The sequence below is a fragment of the Aricia agestis genome, chromosome 1, assembly GCF_905147365.1.
Source record: "Aricia agestis chromosome 1, ilAriAges1.1, whole genome shotgun sequence".
Taxonomy (NCBI): domain Eukaryota; kingdom Metazoa; phylum Arthropoda; class Insecta; order Lepidoptera; family Lycaenidae; genus Aricia; species Aricia agestis.
The window spans coordinates 887,809-911,584 of NC_056406.1; the positions used below are offsets into that span (position 1 = coordinate 887,809).

A 23,776-nucleotide genomic window follows, 5' to 3' on the forward strand; every position below is an offset into this window, starting at 1 on the left:
TAGTAAGGAGTTATTTTGAAACAATAATAAATAAAATTGGCCAAGTGCGAGTTGGACTCGTGCAAGAAGGGTTCCGTACCACTCCGGATTCTTAATTATTTAATTTATTTTAATTTTATTATTAATCTTATATCTTTAAACGAGCAATTCTTGTATGCTTGACGTGGGAGAGCCATGATTCGGCACGAATGGGCCGGCTCGACCGGAGAAATACCACGTCCTCACAGAAAACCGGCGTGAAACAGCGCTTCCGCTGTGTTTCGCCGAGTGAGTGAGTTTACCGGAGGCCCAATCCCCTACCCTTTTCCTTTCCCTACCCTTCCCTATTTCCTCCCGTACCCTCCCCTATTCCCTTCCGTACCCTCCCCTATTCCCTTCCCTACCCTCCCCTATTACCCCTTAAAAGGCCGACAACGCACCTGCAGCTCTTCTGATGCTGCGAGTGTCCATGGGCGACGGAAGTTGCTTTCCATCAGGTGACCCGTTTGCTCGTTTGCCCCCTTATTTCATAAAAAAAAATATATATTATATAAATATATAATTGGAATCTCGGAATCGGCTCCAACGATTTTCATGAAATTTAGTATATAGAGGGTTTCAGGATAAATCGATCTAGCTAGGAATCATTTTTAGTAAGTACAGTGTCATTTTATTCGTGTTTTATTAAAGTACAAATACAACTGAGTATTTCGTGAACATTTCAAGGGCCTACCTGTTGCCATTATGGATTACGAGCAAGAAAAGCCAAAAATAAAATCACGTATGTTGTATAGGAGCTTACTTATATACTAATTTGATTTTGTTTTTAGTATTATTTGTTGTTATAGCGGCAACAGATAAACACAATCTGTGAAAATTTCAGAAGTGTGGCTATAGCGGTTCTTGAGTTACAGCCTGGAGACAGACAGACAGATGGACGGACAGACGGACAGACATGAAGTCTTAGTAATAGATATGTAATTGATTGTACCGTTGGTTCTTGGTGGAAATGCATGTTGAACACTAATAAAACAATATTTGATATTGGAAAAAGTGCACGCAAATATTGTTTTATTAGTGTTCTTAGTAATAGAGTTTCCGGTTTTACCCTTCGGCTACGGAACCCTAAAAATTAGCCAACGCCCGATTCTGTGAACCAGTATTCCAGTTCAATCATCATAAACAGCTAAAACACGATCAGATCGGGTCTGCAAATTCTTTAATTAATTGTTTTTACTTTACATAATATATATCTGAACTCAATTTTTTTTCAGTTTTCTATTTTACTGATCAAAACGCCCAAAAAATCGGTTTCGGAACGTCAATTGTGTTGTATGATCGAAATTCATAAATTGAAGTTATTTCAGGAAAATGTTAAGAGAATCTACGAGGATTTCAACCATATCTTGAACATAATCAATTGAAAGTCCTATTAAACACAAGAGTGTGGACTGCGTGTTGGTTCTACTTGCTGCGGAGAGTTTGACGACCTCTGTGGCTCAGTGGTTTAACGCGTGCTCAGTGCTGAAGCCCGGGGTCGCGGGTTCGAATCCCGGCGACGAAATAATAAGTTCTCAATGTTCCTGGGTCATGACTAGTGGATGTGTATTAAATACATGTATCATAATATAAAAAAATCTTAGCACAGGGCCAGACTAACGTGGTGTGAAGCGTCCATAGATATTATTCATAGTTGATGACGTTAACGGGAACAATTTGTGCAGCATGTTAGATCGTCACTCGGGCCGTCTATACTTACTAATCCAAGTTAACATCTTACGGCGAGGAACACAAAAACTCACAGACAGGTCAAAGATATTACTAATAGCCAATAGGTACTATAATAGAGTTGGGCTCCGGGCTGAGATCTATACGGAGGTCCTACAGCGGGTAGGGCTTCGGCTTGACCCTTCGCACCTTTGGGGTTCACGCGAGCTAATATTTGCGCTCCGAGACCTGATCGAGGTTTGACCAAATTTGTAGAATCCGTGACCTTTGCTTTTCAAGATCGCCAAAAGATCAAGTTTAGTCTAGTTGATCTTTCGTTAGATAATATAGTACCAGCTAATCGATTACAAGATATATTAGTACTATTAATTTTTATGTTTTCACTAGAGGACCTGTGAATTTATATCTGTCATATAATAACAGTTTGAATGGGCAGATAAAATAGTCGTTTTCAATATTTTACTCCCAGTTTCACCGTACAAGACTTCCATGGACTTAAGACCAAAATTAGCCAAATCAAATCAGCCGTTCTCAAGTTTTGGGGAGACTACCAAAATTAAAAATTAATTTTCGCCATAATAAAACTAAAATAATAAAACAATAAAACTGTAAAAAAAACTGAAGTAAAAAATTTACAGTAGGTACCTACACAGTTATAGTACGGAAGTATCACTCAGCATGCGACAAAATACCTACCTACGTCTTTTTTCCTGATTTCAAGGTGCTTACAGCCGAACTCAGATATTTTGCTTTATATCTTATTTAAAGTTAATATCATTTATTCCGAACATTGACAATAAAAATATGAACGAATATTATGATCCTCGACGCTTTGCCCCCTCTCAATTATTAAGGTTGGGTTGCACTAGAGGCGTGGTTAAAGTTAAAGTTTAACTAAAGTTATTTTTATAGTCAAATATGGCGTCCTTTAGCTTTAACTTTAAACGTAACTTTAACCGGAGAAATTCACGTATGAGCGGAGGTAAGGACTAAGGACGCCATATTTAACTTTAACCAAAGATTTGACATTTTGCACTGTAGTTTTAAATTTACAGTTAAAGTTAAAGTTAGCTGGTGCAACCCAGTCTTAATGGTCCTGCGCCAAATTTCACCAAGACGAGCGAATTATTTGTGCGGCAAACAAACCAAACCCTACGTCTTCTCTACATTAGTAATATATTATACAGTAAAATATTATAATATCCGCACTCCGCAGCCTGTTACGGCTTTGACTTCTCAATGTTATCGAAACTGACGAGGTCGTGTTGCGGTCGGCACGATGGGAAATCAGTATCAGATCACAAATCACTCTGTTTGTTTCGTGGAAACTTTTTGAGAATCTTTAAGTTGATAGTGAAGGACACCGGCCGTCGGCGCGCAGACAGGCCTTATTCAAATTATACCATCTAGGATATTGATTCCTAGGCAGTTGGTATAGTGCAAGTGTAGTCCCAGAGCATTATAATACTGGGGTGTAGTATAGTCATGTGGTAGGCTTATGTCGATTCAATGTTAGCTGTGATCGGTCGGATGGGTTTGACTTAAAGCGACCAAATTACTTAGGGCCGCCATCTGCTATTCTATCCTATTTCATTTCATATGTACAATTTCATATTTTATTTACGTTAAATATTATAAATTAAGGGGCGAATATGTTATGTATCGTAACGATCAGTGTCACTGAAATCTGAATTACAGAGCTAGATCAATATCAGCTTTCTATTGGACTAGCCATTAGGAATATGCTCGTGATGACAAAAATACTTAAAATTCTTTACAGCGTAGATCGCCTTTAAGATTACACTATAAAGCATTAAAAGTACTAAAGTGAGGTGCCCCTAGTGTGCGGCACGGTGCGCGTGTGTTTAGAAAAATTCATAAATAGCACAAATTCAAAAAATCAACCAGAAATGTTACTTTTTTGCGTACGCTGCCTAAACTATAAAAGATAGAACCATAAAATATTCTAAGTAATTGTAGATCTTTTAAATATCTACAAAAAAGTCCGCGACACACTATACCTATCTATGTTGAGTGAGGCACAATAACCATTTTTTTATTAAAAAATCTTTAAATGTTTTTGGACTACATTAAAATGCCTTTATTTTACTCATGGCATTAATTCTTATCAAAATAAATTATTTCATTACTAAGTACAGTTAATGTAGATAATATTTAGTCTTAGAATATTAAAATTGGACGTTTGGTTTTAATGTTACGAGGGCTGCTATTTATGTATCCGGAATTAAAAAAAGAAACAAACATATATCATTTAATATGGTTTTATTGCTTTTCAAAATATTCGCCGCGATGATCGACACACTTTTGCATACGCTGGAACCAATTTTCATAGCACTTTTTCCATTCTGATTGAGGTATCTCCAAAACGTGCATTTTGAACGCATCAACAGCCTCTTCGCGGCTCGAAAAACGTTGACCACGTAATTTGTTCTTCGCGTATGGAAATAAAAAGAAATCGTTAGGTGCCAAATCAGGGCTGTACGGCGGATGACCAGTCAATTCGATCTTTTGACCCTCCAAAAACTGAGTTGTTTCAGCTGAGGTGTGACAGCTAGCATTGTCGTGATGTAATATGATTCTGCGTTGTCGGTTGTCCTTTCTTATTTCTTCAAAGACTTCTGGTAAACAAATGGTCGTATACCATTCAGAATTAACCGTTTTACGATTCTCTAATGGAACTGTAGCCACATGTCCATTAATTCCAAAAAACAGGCGACCATTTGCTTCAAAGTACTTTTTGCACGAGTAACTTTTGTTGGTTTCGGCTCATCTTGGAACACCCACACCGTTGACTGTTGTTTAGTTTCGGGGTCATATGCATAGATCCAAGATTCATCACCTGCGTAGATATTATAAACGGCTTTTGACGTACCACGGTTGTATTTTTTTATCATTTTTAGGGTTCCGTACCTCAAAAGGAAAAAACGGAACCCTTATAGGATCACTTTGTTGTCCGTCTGTCCGTCCGTCCGTCTGTCAAGACCCTTTTTCTCAGGAACGCGTGGAGGTATGAAGCTGAAATTTATATCAATTACTCAGGTCTACTGTCCCTTGAAGCTGTGAAAAAATCAAACTTCTAAGCCAACGCAATCAAAAGATACAGCCGTTTATGCTGCAAATTTTCGACACTTGCAAGGGAATCAAAACCTACAGGGTGCTTCCCGTGAACTCAGAATCTTGAAATTTGGTACGAAGCAACGTCTTATAGCATAGATAAAGGAAAAATTACGAAAACCATAAATTTTTAGTTACATCACATAATATATTTTTTTTTAATAATTTTAAACTTACTACCCATTTCCTCATAAACGCGTAGAGGTATTAAATTGAAATTCATACCAAATACTCAGGTCTATAATACCTTTAAGCTGTCGGAACCCTCGGTGCGCGAGTCCGACTCGCACTTGGCCGGTTTTTTTGCACCAATCGACACGAGCCCGTTTTTGATCGATTGTCAAGTTGTGCGGAATCCAACGCGAACATATTTTTTTTACAGCCAAATGTTCGTGTAATATCTTATGTATGCTCGTCATACTTATGCCTAAGGACGCCTCTATCTCGCGATATGTAACATGACGATCACGCATTATTAGTTCCCGCACAGCATCTATATTTTGTGGGACAACAGCTGTTTTTGGGCGACCTTCTTTATTTTCATCCGTGAGCATAGACCGCCCACGATTAAACTCACTGTACCAGTGATAAACAGTGGTTTTTGATGGTGCTTCATCTCCAAAAGTTGCGGTGAGTTGAATAAAGCACTGTTGTTGATTTAGCCCACGCCGAAAATCGTAGTAAATCATTGCACGAAAATGTTCACGCGTTAAATCCATGGCAAATGAAGACACGCAATTTTCAAAATGACGCCACAATGGAAAAATAATTGACAGTCACATGAAACAAAATGTATTCTTCAACCAAAGAGTTCTATTTTCAAATGTTGTAATTACTTTTTAAATATTGTTCTTGTAAGTGGCCAGTTCCGGATACATAAATAGCAGCCCTCGTATGGCGAAATTAAAATATTACGATTTCTGCTGCACGTTGCGAATTGGGCGTCGTCAAGGCGCGCCGCGCGGGTGTGCTCGCCCGGAGAGTCCACGTAAATATTAATTACTAGCTGTTGCCCGCGACTTCGTCCGCGTGGACTTCAGTTCAGCGCGCGATGTCAACAAAATTGGTGTCAAATGCTTTTATAAAAAAACCCTGGTACCCCTTAAATCAATACAGCTGTCCAGTGTGGACACAATAAGTATTTCATTTTTTTATATTAAACTTTATATTTTATGCCAAATTTTAAAGCTTATTTAGCCCCCCAATTACACAACTTTACCCATAAACTATTTATCATTGATAGGTTTAAGGTTACGTCACTGCACAGATACAGTACTGAGTTATTTAATACCTACCGTAGAATAGATCAACAATCGAAAAAAATCGAAACTTAGATGGAAGATGATACCACCTCTTATAGAAAGACTTTTGAGCAAGCGTCAGCACGATGTAGAAGACGCACGGCGCCATCTATTATGAATTTTGTAACTAACTTAATTTGAACAAATTTACGCATTTTCACCCCCTTACAACCCTTTTTTTCAGTAAAAAAGTAGCCTATGTCCTTTCTCAGGCTTTAGACTATCTGTATACAAAATTTCATTACAATCGGTTCGGTAGTTTTGGCGTTTGGCGTGAAAGCGAGACTGACAGACAGACAGACATACTTTCGCATTTATAATATTAGTATAGATTATGTGCACACTGCACAGCTGTTTTTGGGTATTTTGATTAATTAAGGGCCGCGCTACACCGGAATGGCAGCGGCGACACAAATTTTGTTGACACCGCGCGCTATAAACTAAAGTCCACGCGGACGAAGTCGCGGGCAACAGCTAGTTATGAATAAAAACAATCTATACTTATAATAAAATCGTAGAGGTAAAATTTTTGTACATTGAAAATAAACTTGAAAAAATGAGTCAGGGGCATATTAGAAGAGTAGTAGAATACATTTTAACTGTTTTTGAAATTTTTGTTTCTCTGTCTGTTTGTCTGTTTGTACAGGCTAATCTCTGAATCCGCTGGACTGATTTCAATGAAATTTGGCATGATGATACCTTACATCCCTGGTCACCATCTTAGATACTTTTTTTTAACCGACTTTAAAAAAAGGAGGAGTTAATGTTTACTTTGCTGTTTGTGGTCAGATTTTCAAAATTCTTTTTTTGTTGTATAGATTGCCCGAATTTGATACCATGTTTACAATAAAATCGGCCAAGTGCGAGTCGGACTCACGCATGAAGGGTTCCGTACCGTTATAGAGAAAAAATAGGCCAAAAGTTGTGTTTTTGTATGGGAACCCCCCTTAAATTTTAAATATATTCCAATTTTATTATTAATTATCAAATAACACATATATTTAAGGATTCTGTGAAAATTTCAACTGCCTGACTGTTGTAATTATTGGTATCGAGCAAAAAAGGCCAAAAAATCATGTTTGTTGTATGGGAGCCCCTCTTAAATATTGATTTTATTTTGTTTTCAGTATTTGTTATTATAGCGGCAACAGATATACACAATCTGTAAAAAATTCAGAACTCTAGCTATAACAGTTCTTAAGATACAGCCTGAAGATAGACAGAAGGACAGACAACGAAGTCTTATAGTAATAGGGTCCCGTTTTTACCCTTTGGGTACAGAACCCTAAAAACGGTGACTTGATAAGTAATGGAATTGAAGAAACTCCTCGGAGTTTACAACGACAACCAAAGTGATTACCAATTCTAGCAAAGGTCGATTTTTAAAACTTTTCCTAATATTCGTAAACGCTTATCCAAACACTGGATGGATATTGACCACTGCGTATCTCAATTCGTTACCAGCCATGGAAATTTTAAAGTCAAACTTTACGGATCTAAGTTACTAGCATCGGTCGAGCACATAGGTAGAAACGGTAGAATATGTACGACCGAAGGCAGTATGTTTGAATCATGTTCTCTGGGAGAGTTTTTTCTGCCAAGACGAAAGAACTACAATGCTAGACAACCTACAGTGTAAATGTGATGTCGCATACTACGGTGATCGTGGACAGCAGGAAATTAATCCGTGCCTTCAAGCGTTTTTGTCATAATTATTATTGGCAACAGTCTAACACAACAAATTCCAATATTAATTTAGCTATACTTAGTACAGTTACAATTTTTATAATTATATTTTATTTTCGTGGTGCATTAAAAATTTCGTTTGTAATGTAGATTCAAATAAAATAGTCGTAGATGGGTGTTCAATTTTGTAAATCTCGATTTTAATAACATACATTCACGCGGACGAAGTTGCGGGCAACAGCTAGTATATAATAAAGTAGGTATGATTAGTTCTGTTACAATAATGAAGTAAAAAAAAACGCCATCTGTTTTCATATATTAGAATTAAAATGTTGATTGCATTGATATATTTTCTGGAATACAGGCCAACACGGTACACTCGAACTCCTTTATTTAGCGCCTTCTGTTGTCAACTCTTCATTTTATATGTTCTTTATTTTATGTGTGTGTTTGTAACTGTCTAGTTTATGGTAATTGTGATGTGCGCAATAAAGTACTTATATTCATTCATTCATAATGCATGCATTTCTAATATATTATATTAAAAATGCAGTATGAGTTCTATAAGATAAGATAGATTGATTATTATTATACCAAGTGATAATATTATTAAACATATTATTCTAACGTATTAAAACTATAAACAAAAACATAATAACTAATTATAAGTATGATTAGTTCTATGTTACAATGAAGTAAAAAATAAAACGCCATCTGTTGAGTCGTATTAGAACTAAAATGTTCATTGCATCGATATATTTCTGGATTTTTTATAATATTATCCATAAAATATATTTAAGATTTTTGAAATATTATTTTAATACACATCCAAGACCCAGGAACATTGAAAACTTTTTGTTCCGCCTGCGGGACTCGAACCTAGGACCCCCGGGATGAGCGCTGGCCACGCGCAATGCGAATTAATTTTCATCGATATTTTCATGGAAATAAGATATTTTCCCACATCAAAATGTAGCCTATGTCCTTTCTCAGACTCTAGAATAACTGTGTACAAAATTTCATTGCAATCGGTTCAGTAGTTTTGGCGTGAAAGCGAGACAGACAGACAGAGATACTTTCGCATTTATAATATTAGTATGGATTATAATATTAGTATGGATTATTACCTCGATCATGGGAATCGCAGACACAATAGATTTATAATATAATAGTTATGCGACAGCCGGGTGCCGCTTCATTGATGTCCCATTTAAACGGCTTCAATTTCCGGTAAAAATATCTTTCGCATTGACTATTAACAAGTCCCAAGGTCAGACTTTCAAATTAGTAGGTATCGATCTACGAAAAGAATGTTTTACTCCTGGTCAACTATACGTTGCCATATCCCGAGTTGGAGCTGCTGATAATCAATTTATTTTGCTGCCACAAAATAAAAGAACATCAAATATAACAAGCCTTAACCCAATTTTAATGGAATCTTTTACGCATGTAGGTAAGCATAAAATATACAAGAAAAAAACATAAAATACTTTAAACAAAAAAAATACATTTAGAAATTGCAAAATAGTATAAATAATAGTATCTTCTGTAGGTAAGGATAAAATAATCAAACATAACACTTAAAATATTTAAAAAAATACAATAAAAATGTGTATAATAATTATAATATAGTAGTTATAGTGTAAACCATTTTTATGTTCTGCTTAACATAAAGATTGACTAAGAAATAAAGATTGAAAAAAAAATATTTAAAAATCAATGTCCACCCGTGCGAAGCCGGGGCGGGCCGCTAGTTTTTTTTATATTTATATTTATTTATATATATATTTATTTAAATCAGGTTACGTAGGCCCATACAATAAATACCTTAATGACTAACATACATAAAAATTAAAACATAAAACATAAAACGTAGGCAAAAAAAAATATTTTTATATGAGAGCCCCCATTAAATATTTAATCAAGCCAAGACTAATAGAAGCGAAGAAACACAGGAAAATGTGGAAAAAGCGGGGAAAATTATTTGAAAGGGCTTTTCTCGCGAACTAGTGGAGCAATTTCTATGTCATTTGGCACAATATGGCAGAATAATCGCATTACTTCCAGGAATTGCACAGGCATTTCAAACATAAAAATACTAATTTTAAATTATGGTCGTTTGGTCTGTTTGCAAAAGCGGGGCAATTAGGCCTCGTGGGGGACAGCGGGACATGGCGGGACAGACTGCCTGAAAGCGGGACGTATGCCGTATGGTCATGTTAGGTATCCCCTATAAATCTGAGTAGCCCCTTTTTCATTATATAACTCTGGAGTTCGAATTTTTTTATCGCGAGAATGAGCTACAATTTCGACAGATAAGTGATAACAGAAACTTTCAGTTTTGCGATATCCGCACATTCTACTACAATAATTATTGTCCTTGCATAATTTACAAGAAATCATTTTAGGGTTCCGTACCCAAAAAGTAAATAATTGGCCAGTACGAGTCGGCCTCGCGCACGGAGGGTTCCGTACCGTTTATGAGCAAAATAAGCAAAAAAAAAATATTTTTATATGAGAGCCCCCATTAAATATTTAATTTTATTTTATTATCAATTATTAAAACTTTAATAATTGACAATAAAAATAAAAAAAACTTAATGGTATCAGTACTTGTACTGATACCATTAAGTTTTTTTTTTATTAAATAAGGTACTCGCAACATCAGAAGAGCTGCAGGTGCGTTGCCGGCCTTTTAAGAGGAAATACGCTCTTTTCTTGAAGGTTTTCAGGTCGTATCGGTCCGGAAATACTGCTGGTGACAGTTCATTCCAGAGTTTTACAGTGCGCGGCAGAAAGTTACGCGAAAAACGCACTGTGGAAGACTGCCACTCATCAAGGTGATGAGGATGGTATGTTTTTCGCGTGGGACGATAGCGAAAAGTTGTAGGTAAGTAAGTAAGTATATTTCGTAAATATTTAAAGTGCCTACGTGTAGACCACAGATGTAGCCATTATTGATATAGAGCAAAAAATGCCAAAAAAATCTAGTTTGTAGTATGGGACCCTAAAAATTTATTATATTTGATTTATTTTGTTTATAAAATACATAATCCGTCAAAATTCCATCTCTATCTAGCTATCACTGTTCTTGAGATACAGACTTTTTTTTTTTTTTTGCGTCGAGAAAATGCTTTTAAGCATCTTGCGGGGGATGGGGTCCTATCCGCAAGTATGTGGGTCTCTGCTGCGTCCGAAGATGGTGGTGGACGCAGCCCCTACCCACTAAAAACTCGGCGGCACTCCACTATGCGCCTTGGGCGGGCCGCGGGATCGCGTGAGCCTACACCACGACTCCGCCGGCGAGCGCCTGCTGCTGCGCAGGCTCTTCTCTGTTGGGGCTTTTTGCCCCGCCGAGGCCAAGAGAGGCCCCAATGGGCTTGCATGAGCCATTTATAGCTTACGTTGCGATGCACAGGAGTACGTTGTGCATCGCGACCAACTCGGGGACTCGGTTCCATGGATAACGGCATCCCCACGCCGCCACCCCGAGCTCCCCTCCTGAGGCGGAACATAGCGGTCATCATGGTTGATCGCCCGTCTTCGCCTAGGCCTTCTCGAGCGAAGTGAACCAAGACGCGCCGCCCTTTCTCTCACGCGCTCGGCCTCTTCCTTGGCGGGAAAAAACTGCTTCCGCAAAGTTCTCCACCGCCCGCCATTGATCTTGGCTCTCCAGCATTGCACGTTGCAGCAGAGCCTTGTGTCTTGTCCGGTAATATTTGTAATGTCCGTTCGATGGTTGTCCCATGCAGGGCACGTCGAAATCGTGTGTTGGGCCGTGTCACATGTCTCAATACAGTGGTGACAGGCTGTTGTCTCTTCCCGTTTAACTATCTCACACAGGTACCGACCGAAACAACCATGTCCAGTCAATACCTGTGTGAGGCGGAACGTCAAAGCACCAAACTTCCTACGCACCCATTCTTTTAGAACAGGACGTAGAGCTGATAGTATATCAATGCTGACTCGCGGTTGTTCGAGCCGCTCCGACCACAGATCGACTGCTTTATCATTTGCCGAGTTTCGCCACCGCTGTATGAGATCAAACGGTGGGATATTCCCCTCATCCCGTATAGATTGGCAGCGCCAGTAGACTTCAGCCAAGTCCCAAGGCACACTTCCTGCTAATGCGCATGCGGCGTCTTTCGAGACGGTACGATAACCCCTTACCACTCGTATCGCCATTGTCCTCTGCAGCTTCCCGAGAACCAAACGATTTTTGGGGCGCAGGTTGTCTGTCCATATGGGCGCACCGTACATTACCATCGACTTAATGACGCCAAGGTAAAGACAGCGGCAGCTAAGGCTCGGACCCCCGAGGTTCGGGAGGAGCCATGCCAATGCTCCAGCAGTCTTTTTGACCTTTTCAGACAGCTGCTTGAAATGGTCCTTAAAGGTCAAGCGACTGTCAAGAACCAGGCCGAGGTACGTCATGGTTGACTTGACGACAATTCTGGTTCCGCCAACTGTTATGCCCAGATCTGGGGGCGGCGTTTTCCTCGGTCCATGGAAAAATATTGCCTCCGATTTTTCGAGGGCTACGTCGAGACCCAGCGCGGATACGGCGCACAGCTTGTGCAACTGCCGCCGTTGCGAGAATCACCGCATCTCTGTACGTTTTTCCACGCGCGACGACTAGAGTGTCATCGGCGTAGCATTCTAAATCTACGTCGGGTGGGTAGACATCTCGCAGTACCCAATCGTAACCGATGTCCCACAGCTCGGGCCCGAGAGCCGTTGAGATACAGCCTGGAGACAGACAGACGGACGTACAGACAAACAGACAGACAAACATCAAAGTCTTAGTAATAGGGTCCCGTTTTTACCCTCTGGGTACGAAACACTAAAAAGGGACCCACTTATTAAGACTTCACTGTCTGTTCATCTGTCTGTCCGTCTGTCTGTCATTTGCCTTTTCCAAATTTTTCCAAACAAAATAAAAAAATAAATTAATATTTGATGGGGCTTCCATTTAACAAAAACGATTTTATTGGTCTTATTTCCTAGTATATGCAAAAAGCTGCACTAAAACATTTGAAATATTCATAAAATATTTCACTGCATTTAATAATAAAATTAAAATAAAATAAATATTTAGGGTGATTTTGTTAGCTCCCATACAAAAATCACAAATTTGCCTATCTTTGCTTTATAATGGTTACGGAACCATATGTCACCTACGTGAGTGAGTCCGACTCGCACTTGGCCAGTTTTTTAATAATAATAATAATAATTTATTATTATTATTATTATAGGGTCTAATCCACGATCTGAAATGTCCAGTTTTATCCAGTCGCTTGGGTCCCGGACTTCCGGTACATTTACCATAGGCGTAGAAAGGATATCATAAGGATCGTAGGTTTAATAATAATCTATTATCTACAACTTTGTTTCTTCAATTATTTGCGCTAAATTTGATTTTAATTATTGAGATACAGGCGAAATTATACTTTGACTTGTTTTTTGCAGTAATTTCCGTAAACACTGATTTTACAATGAAAATTATTTATTAAGGATTAAAGTTGTAGAATATCAAATTTGTGATAGCTTTGGTCTTTACCATTTTCGTAAAAAATAAAAAATGAAGGAGATATGACTAAAGAAAGATATTGTTTTTTAACAACACCTAAAGTCATTCAAGCCTTTGAATTTCAACTTAATATGAACCATATTTGATATTCCACTTCATTTTTACTGTTTACTATTTCATTTAAGCTAATAATTTCAATAAAAAAATATATTTCCATTATTTTTCCAATTTTTCAATTTTTCAGAAAAATAAATGGAAAAATTTCCGAGCTTTGAAATGTTTTCGGAAAATTACCCATCAGGCCATCACTAATTGTGCCCCTAGTGAGCATAACACTCTTGACATTTGGTAAGGATAAAATAATCAAACATAACACTTAAAATATTTAAAAAAATACAATAAAAATGTGTATAATAATTATAATATAGTAGTTATAGTGTAAACCATTTTTATGTTCTGCTTAACATAAAGATTGACTAAGAAATAAAGATTGAAAAAAAAATATTTAAAAATCAATGTCCACCCGTGCGAAGCCGGGGCGGGCCGCTAGTTTTTTTTATATTTATATTTATTTATATATATATTTATTTAAATCAGGTTACGTAGGTAGGTAACATACATAAAAATTAAAACATAAAACATAAAAAGTAGGCAAAAAAAAATATTTTTATATGAGAGCCCCCATTAAATATTTAATCAAGCCAAGACTAATAGAAGCGAAGAAACACAGGAAAATGTGGAAAAAGCGGGGAAAATTATTTGAAAGGGCTTTTCTCGCGAACTAGTGGAGCAATTTCTATGTCATTTGGCACAATATGGCAGAATAATCGCATTACTTCCAGGAATTGCACAGGCATTTCAAACATAAAAATACTAATTTTAAATTATGGTCGTTTGGTCTGTTTGCAAAAGCGGGGCAATTAGGCCTCGTGGGGGACAGCGGGACATGGCGGGACAGACTGCCTGAAAGCGGGACGTATGCCGTATGGTCATGTTAGGTATCCCCTATAAATCTGAGTAGCCCCTTTTTCATTATATAACTCTGGAGTTCGAATTTTTTTATCGCGAGAATGAGCTACAATTTCGACAGATAAGTGATAACAGAAACTTTCAGTTTTGCGATATCCGCACATTCTACTACAATAATTATTGTCCTTGCATAATTTACAAGAAATCATTTTAGGGTTCCGTACCCAAAAAGTAAATAATTGGCCAGTACGAGTCGGCCTCGCGCACGGAGGGTTCCGTACCGTTTATGAGCAAAATAAGCAAAAAAAAAATATTTTTATATGAGAGCCCCCATTAAATATTTAATTTTATTTTATTATCAATTATTAAAACTTTAATAATTGACAATAAAAATAAAAAAAACTTAATGGTATCAGTACTTGTACTGATACCATTAAGTTTTTTTTTTATTAAATAAGGTACTCGCAACATCAGAAGAGCTGCAGGTGCGTTGCCGGCCTTTTAAGAGGAAATACGCTCTTTTCTTGAAGGTTTTCAGGTCGTATCGGTCCGGAAATACTGCTGGTGACAGTTCATTCCAGAGTTTTACAGTGCGCGGCAGAAAGTTACGCGAAAAACGCACTGTGGAAGACTGCCACTCATCAAGGTGATGAGGATGGTATGTTTTTCGCGTGGGACGATAGCGAAAAGTTGTAGGTAAGTAAGTAAGTATATTTCGTAAATATTTAAAGTGCCTACGTGTAGACCACAGATGTAGCCATTATTGATATAGAGCAAAAAATGCCAAAAAAATCTAGTTTGTAGTATGGGACCCTAAAAATTTATTATATTTGATTTATTTTGTTTATAAAATACATAATCCGTCAAAATTCCATCTCTATCTAGCTATCACTGTTCTTGAGATACAGACTTTTTTTTTTTTTTTGCGTCGAGAAAATGCTTTTAAGCATCTTGCGGGGGATGGGGTCCTATCCGCAAGTATGTGGGTCTCTGCTGCGTCCGAAGATGGTGGTGGACGCAGCCCCTACCCACTAAAAACTCGGCGGCACTCCACTATGCGCCTTGGGCGGGCCGCGGGATCGCGTGAGCCTACACCACGACTCCGCCGGCGAGCGCCTGCTGCTGCGCAGGCTCTTCTCTGTTGGGGCTTTTTGCCCCGCCGAGGCCAAGAGAGGCCCCAATGGGCTTGCATGAGCCATTTATAGCTTACGTTGCGATGCACAGGAGTACGTTGTGCATCGCGACCAACTCGGGGACTCGGTTCCATGGATAACGGCATCCCCACGCCGCCACCCCGAGCTCCCCTCCTGAGGCGGAACATAGCGGTCATCATGGTTGATCGCCCGTCTTCGCCTAGGCCTTCTCGAGCGAAGTGAACCAAGACGCGCCGCCCTTTCTCTCACGCGCTCGGCCTCTTCCTTGGCGGGAAAAAACTGCTTCCGCAAAGTTCTCCACCGCCCGCCATTGATCTTGGCTCTCCAGCATTGCACGTTGCAGCAGAGCCTTGTGTCTTGTCCGGTAATATTTGTAATGTCCGTTCGATGGTTGTCCCATGCAGGGCACGTCGAAATCGTGTGTTGGGCCGTGTCACATGTCTCAATACAGTGGTGACAGGCTGTTGTCTCTTCCCGTTTAACTATCTCACACAGGTACCGACCGAAACAACCATGTCCAGTCAATACCTGTGTGAGGCGGAACGTCAAAGCACCAAACTTCCTACGCACCCATTCTTTTAGAACAGGACGTAGAGCTGATAGTATATCAATGCTGACTCGCGGTTGTTCGAGCCGCTCCGACCACAGATCGACTGCTTTATCATTTGCCGAGTTTCGCCACCGCTGTATGAGATCAAACGGTGGGATATTCCCCTCATCCCGTATAGATTGGCAGCGCCAGTAGACTTCAGCCAAGTCCCAAGGCACACTTCCTGCTAATGCGCATGCGGCGTCTTTCGAGACGGTACGATAACCCCTTACCACTCGTATCGCCATTGTCCTCTGCAGCTTCCCGAGAACCAAACGATTTTTGGGGCGCAGGTTGTCTGTCCATATGGGCGCACCGTACATTACCATCGACTTAATGACGCCAAGGTAAAGACAGCGGCAGCTAAGGCTCGGACCCCCGAGGTTCGGGAGGAGCCATGCCAATGCTCCAGCAGTCTTTTTGACCTTTTCAGACAGCTGCTTGAAATGGTCCTTAAAGGTCAAGCGACTGTCAAGAACCAGGCCGAGGTACGTCATGGTTGACTTGACGACAATTCTGGTTCCGCCAACTGTTATGCCCAGATCTGGGGGCGGCGTTTTCCTCGGTCCATGGAAAAATATTGCCTCCGATTTTTCGAGGGCTACGTCGAGACCCAGCGCGGATACGGCGCACAGCTTGTGCAACTGCCGCCGTTGCGAGAATCACCGCATCTCTGTACGTTTTTCCACGCGCGACGACTAGAGTGTCATCGGCGTAGCATTCTAAATCTACGTCGGGTGGGTAGACATCTCGCAGTACCCAATCGTAACCGATGTCCCACAGCTCGGGCCCGAGAGCCGTTGAGATACAGCCTGGAGACAGACAGACGGACGTACAGACAAACAGACAGACAAACATCAAAGTCTTAGTAATAGGGTCCCGTTTTTACCCTCTGGGTACGAAACACTAAAAAGGGACCCACTTATTAAGACTTCACTGTCTGTTCATCTGTCTGTCCGTCTGTCTGTCATTTGCCTTTTCCAAATTTTTCCAAACAAAATAAAAAAATAAATTAATATTTGATGGGGCTTCCATTTAACAAAAACGATTTTATTGGTCTTATTTCCTAGTATATGCAAAAAGCTGCACTAAAACATTTGAAATATTCATAAAATATTTCACTGCATTTAATAATAAAATTAAAATAAAATAAATATTTAGGGTGATTTTGTTAGCTCCCATACAAAAATCACAAATTTGCCTATCTTTGCTTTATAATGGTTACGGAACCATATGTCACCTACGTGAGTGAGTCCGACTCGCACTTGGCCAGTTTTTTAATAATAATAATAATAATTTATTATTATTATTATTATAGGGTCTAATCCACGATCTGAAATGTCCAGTTTTATCCAGTCGCTTGGGTCCCGGACTTCCGGTACATTTACCATAGGCGTAGAAAGGATATCATAAGGATCGTAGGTTTAATAATAATCTATTATCTATGTAGATGCGATGTGTAAATAACTCACTTAGAAGTCAATAATAATCTGTTTATTGTCCACACACATACACTATTGTTTAAAAGCACAGAAGGAATAATAGGATAGCAAGCACAGAAGAGTAGAAGAAAGTCAGTAGTAACAGTATAGAAAAGAAAATTAAGCCAAAAACTAGCATAGCATCCGCGTCGCAAAGCGTGAAAAAGCAGACTGATCGTCGAGCGAGCGGGCGCGGCCGGCGGCGTGCGTCGGCGCAGCGACTAGCCGGTTCTCGGACGCGCTCCTCGCACTCGTATGCTCCATCTCATTGACGTCACCGCGGTCACTTGTCGTGCGCGGTTCCACACTACGTTTTTCGACAACGGCACGGCACGGCACGTAATAGTTTATTTGACGTTGTGCATAATGTTATTAATAGTGTAAGTATTATATTATTTTATTTAATTAAGATAGGTTTTTATATTACTTTTATTTATTTTTATTTTAACATTATAAATATATTTTTATACATAATGTAAATATATAAATGTAAGTTTTTATTGTAAATAATAAACGTAATAAAACTATAAATATAAATATATATTAGGAGGATCCCTACATCACTCCCCTCCAGAGACCGTCACTACGGGCGATAATAATCCGGGAATCTAACTTGTCTTCCGGAACGAATTGTCTTTCGCACAAAGTGATCGCTCTGCGGTGACTGTGGTGGTTCTTCTGGAGTGTCAGTTTGTGGTGTATATGTATCGGACAGTAGATAGGCTGGTTTGATTCGGTCTATACTTACTGTCACGGGTTTACCCTTAACTAAAATTTTAAATACTTTATCCCCTCTCTCCACAACTTCATAAGGGCCAGTGTATGCAGGATATAGTGCTCCTTTATTAATTTCTTCCCTCAAAAATATGTGACTGGAGGAATTGAGGTCTTTAAATATAAAGCATTTATCGCGCTTATGTCGCGATGCAGGTACGGGTTGTAATTTATTTACAACGGAACGTAAACGGGCAGTGAAATCGGTTATATCCGTCGTGCCGTTTACATTACTATGGAAGAATTCGCCTGGGAGTCGCAATGGCTCGCCGTAGACGAGTTCTGCCGAGGAAGATTGCAGATCTTCTTTGAAAGCGCTTCTAATGCCTAGGAGAACGATAGGTAACGATTCCGTCCAATTATGGTCAGCGTGACATTTTATAGCCGTTTTAAGCTGCCGGTGGAATCGTTCCACAAGACCGTTGGAGGCTGGGTGGTAAGCAGTGGTTCGACGATGTTTGAAACCAGCCACCTTGCCTAAGAATTGGAACAGTGACGATTCAAATTGGCGTCCTCGATCAGATACTATATCGAGAGGGCAACCAAATCTAGCGATCCACATTGACAATAGTGCCTTACCAACTGTCTCCGCTGTGATGTCCGCTATAGGTACGGCCTCAGGCCACCTGGTGAAGCGGTCTACGGCTGTTAGACAGTAGCGGAAGCCATTAGATAGTGGAAGGGGCCCTACAATGTCAATGTGGACGTTTTTGAACCGTTCACGAGGCAACGTAAAAGTTCCGGTTGGCGCTGAAACATATCGCGTGATTTTTGTGCGTTGGCATGGTAAACAAGTTTTGGCCCAATTTCGGCAGTCCTTTCTTACACCGGGCCAAACGTAACGTTGAGCCACTAATTTAGCTGAGGCATTGGCGCCGGGGTGAGACATGCTATGCAGGCTGTCAAAAACTTGTTTCCGCAAGACTTTGGGGATATAAGGTCTTGCTGAGCCAGTGCTAACGTCGCAGTATACCTCAGTGTTGTAGCCGGGTTGTTGCATCTTTTGCAGACGAAGAGATGTTTCGTCGCGTAGAAGCTGTGACAACTCTGGGTCAACATCTTGGGCTTTTGCGAGCTCTTTGAGATCGACTGGACTTTGTAACTCGTTAATTCGCGACAATGTGTCAGCAACAACATTATCCTTGCCGGAAATGTGCTTGATGTTGGTCGTGAATTGCGAGATAAAATCTAGATGCCTGTACTGACGCGGGGAACAATTATGTTTCCTCTCGTGGAAGGCATAGCACAGGGGTTTGTGGTCTGTATAGACGGTGAAATGTCGGGCTTCCAGCATGTGGCGGAAGTGCTTTATCGCCTCATAAATGGCCAGCAGCTCGCGATCGTAAGGCGAGTATTTCTGCTGGGCCGGGCTGAGCTTTCTTGACCAAAATGCTAGGGGTTGCCATACTTGGTCTTTATGTTGCTGTAACACGGCACCTATTGCTGAGTCAGATGCATCTGTGGTGAGAGCAAGTTTGGCTTCGCAATCTGGGTGTGCTAACAACGTCGCGTTACAGAGGCTCTCTTTGGCGATTTCAAAGGCTTCCAGCGATTCACCTACGAGGTAAACTGGTTGGGAGCCTTTGACTGAGCCAGTCAACAAAGCATTTAGTGGTCCCTGAATTTGTGCAGCATTGGGCAAAAATCGCCTATAAAAGTTCAGCATGCCTAAAAATCGCCTAAGTTGCCTGACTGTTTTGGGCTGAGGGAAATCCTTTATAGCCTGAACCTTAGAAGCAAGCGGCTTAGTGCCTGAGGCTGAGATAAGGTAACCCAGAAATTGCACTTCGGGTGCACCAAAAATGCACTTCGAAGTGTTGATAACTATGCCGTACTTCTGCATACGCTCGAAGAGAAGATGGAGATGCTGTTCATGCTCTTCCTCTGACAGAACACCAGGAAGTCATCAAGATAGCAATAACAAAAGTCTAGCCCTCGAGTCATCTCATCCACGAATCTTTGGAACGTTTGACCTGCGTTTCAAAGTCCAAAGTTCATGAATGGGAATTCGTATAGGCCAAAAGGCGTTGTTATTGCTGTCTTCTGGATATCCTCGGTACTTACTGGGATTTGATTGTAGGCCTTGACGAGATCAATTGTAGAGAAGACTGTACAACCTGAGATGCTGTGAGCAAAGTCCTGGATATGTTTGATGGGGTACCTGTCCGGGATAGTTCGAGAGTTGAGAAGTCGATAGTCTCCACAGGGGCGCCAACCATTATCTTTTTTGGGCGCTAGGTGGAGTGGAGACGACCAGGGACTCTCGGATGGACGTGCAGTACCGCTGCTCAGCATCAGCTCGAACTCTTGCTTAGCAATTCTAAGCTTGTCCGGGGCTAACCTTCTAGGGGAACAAGAAATAGGTGGTCCGGGCATTGTTCTTATGTGGTGAACTGTGCTGTGTGTAACGGAACGTGTCGTGCCTGCCGGTTTTAGAATATCAGGAAATTTTGAAAGTAACGCGTGATATCTAGTGTTGCCAGACGGAATTTTGACGGAACATACGTCATTAGGCATATTGGCAATATAAGCTACAGATGAAAGCGATGTCGTATTATCTATTAAGCGTTTGTTATGTACGTCTACAATCAATTTGTAATGATTAAGAAAATCTACGCCTATAATAGCTTTCACAACATCAGCAACAATAAATTTCCATGGGAAACTGCGCCTTAAGCTAAGATCTAACTTAAGCTCTATAACACCATAGGTCTCGATGATACTTCCGTTGGCTGCAGAAAGTTGGAAGGTGGTCTTGGCTCGTCGTTCACGCAGCGCAGATCGGGGGAAAACGCAAACGTCGCTTCCGGTGTCCACCAAGAATTGGACTTTTGAGCTGCGGTCTGTGACGAAGAGGCGACCAGTGGATGGTAGGCAGTCGTCAGTCGCCATTATCGACCGCCCTGCGCGTTTCCCGAAGTCTTGAAGTCACACGGTTTGATACATTTGTGCGCCTTCGCACCATACTTGCTGTGGTACCAGCACAGGGGGTACTTGCGGTAATTTGAGTTTGACCTGCTTGAGGACCTGTGCCGGCTACGGTCTCTTGGACGATGTTGGTTGCGAGGACGACGCTCCAGCTGCATGGTCAAGTTCCTGACGGCCTCCTTCAGCTCAGCTATCTCTAAGGCCATGGCCTGGGTACTTGGGCCTGGAACGCTTGCTGCTGCGGTTTGGAGGGTAGGCGACACGATGTCTTGGACTCTGTCTGCTAGGTCTGCGAGGACTTCCAGTGAGCTCGCTGGTTGTGAAGCCAACAACGTTTGAATGTTGCTCGGCAGACGGCTGCTCCAGATGGTTTGCAGGAAATCGTTTTGCACCGACGGTCCAGCCAAACTTTGTAGATGGCGCAAAAATTGGGATGGTTTTCTATTCCCGAGTTCTTCGTGCATGAGAAGTTGGTGCAGCTTCTTCTCACGGGACGCAGAAAGACGCTTAATCAGCTCTTGCTTCAGCTTCTCGTATTTATTCGAAGACGGTGGGTTCGTTATAACGTCCTTAACCTCCTTCGAATATTGCGTTTCTAAATTACTTATGACGTAATAAAATTTCGTCGTGTCCGAAGTAATATTAGATATGGCCAATTGTCCCTCAATCTGTGCGAACCATATTTCGGGCTCTTCGGGCCAAAACGGTGGTACACGTATTCCGACACGGCAAATGTCGGACGGTGCAGTGGAAACGGGACCGACAACAAAGTCTTAGTAATAGGGTCCCGTTTTTACCCTCTGGGTACGAAACACTAAAAAGGGACCCACTTATTAAGACTTCACTGTCTGTTCATCTGTCTGTCCGTCTGTCTGTCATTTGCCTTTTCCAAATTTTTCCAAACAAAATAAAAAAATAAATTAATATTTGATGGGGCTTCCATTTAACAAAAACGATTTTATTGGTCTTATTTCCTAGTATATGCAAAAAGCTGCACTAAAACATTTGAAATATTCATAAAATATTTCACTGCATTTAATAATAAAATTAAAATAAAATAAATATTTAGGGTGATTTTGTTAGCTCCCATACAAAAATCACAAATTTGCCTATCTTTGCTTTATAATGGTTACGGAACCATATGTCACCTACGTGAGTGAGTCCGACTCGCACTTGGCCAGTTTTTTAATAATAATAATAATAATTTATTATTATTATTATTATAGGGTCTAATCCACGATCTGAAATGTCCAGTTTTATCCAGTCGCTTGGGTCCCGGACTTCCGGTACATTTACCATAGGCGTAGAAAGGATATCATAAGGATCGTAGGTTTAATAATAATCTATTATCTACAACTTTGTTTCTTCAATTATTTGCGCTAAATTTGATTTTAATTATTGAGATACAGGCGAAATTATACTTTGACTTGTTTTTTGCAGTAATTTCCGTAAACACTGATTTTACAATGAAAATTATTTATTAAGGATTAAAGTTGTAGAATATCAAATTTGTGATAGCTTTGGTCCTTACCATTTTCGTAAAAAATAAAAAATGAAGGAGATATGACTAAAGAAAGATATTGTTTTTTAACAACACCTAAAGTCATTCAAGCCTTTGAATTTCAACTTAATATGAACCATATTTGATATTCCACTTCATTTTTACTGTTTACTATTTCATTTAAGCTAATAATTTCAATAAAAAATATATTTCCATTATTTTTCCAATTTTTCAATTTTTCAGAAAAATAAATGGAAAAATTTCCGAGCTTTGAAATGTTTTCGGAAAATTACCCATCAGGCCATCACTAATTGTGCCCCTAGTGAGCATAACACTCTTGACATTTGGACTGAAATGATATACAGTACACCCACAAGGCCACAACACAAAACATTACTTACCAGTTACCTAATTGACCGTTTGTTCGTCGGGTAACAATGATGGCACCATCGCCGGATGAGAAAAACGCTTGCGGAGGCCTACGGAGGAGCCACGCTATCGCTCACCACCAATATGACGCTTGTATCTGCTATTCTAATGACTAATCTTAGATTTGTGTTTCACCAACGTAATCATACGTTAATAGTTTATTATGATACTTCGTATATTACGCAATACATGTTGTTGCCCGCAATTACTTTTGTTTATCGCGCGGGAAAAACCATCCTATGCCCTTTCCCGGTCCTCAGATATCCTCTCACAACTATTAAAGTGTGTGTGTTTTATCCTCTTCACGTTGATGAAATTCGATATGCAGATAGTCTGAGTCCCGAGAAAGGACATCTAGTTACGAATAAATATAACACGATTTGTGGTCGTATATGGCGCTATTATATAGCTATAAAACAATCCTATGTTCTTTCCCGGGTCTTGAAGTATGCATACCTATATAAATTAGCGTTTAAGTGTGAAGACATTACAAAAATAATCGGCCAAGTGCGAGTCGGACTCGCGCACGAAGGGTTACGTACCGTTATAGAGGAAAAAAAGGCGAAAATTTGTGTTTTTGTGTGGGAGCCCC

At 40.1% G+C, this 23,776-nt stretch overlaps 1 protein-coding gene across 1 annotated transcript; it reads right to left on the reverse strand.

The window, feature by feature from the left end:
* Positions 1-21,217: 21,217 nt before the first annotated feature.
* Positions 21,218-23,375, reverse strand: LOC121729680. The gene is made up of 2 exons (XM_042118277.1): positions 23,367-23,375; positions 21,218-21,832 (listed from the first exon to the last, which is right to left on the reverse strand). The coding sequence occupies exons 1-2, from the start codon at positions 23,373-23,375 to the stop codon at positions 21,218-21,220; spliced, it is 624 nt and encodes a 207-aa protein (XP_041974211.1).
* Positions 23,376-23,776: the final 401 nt, after the last annotated feature.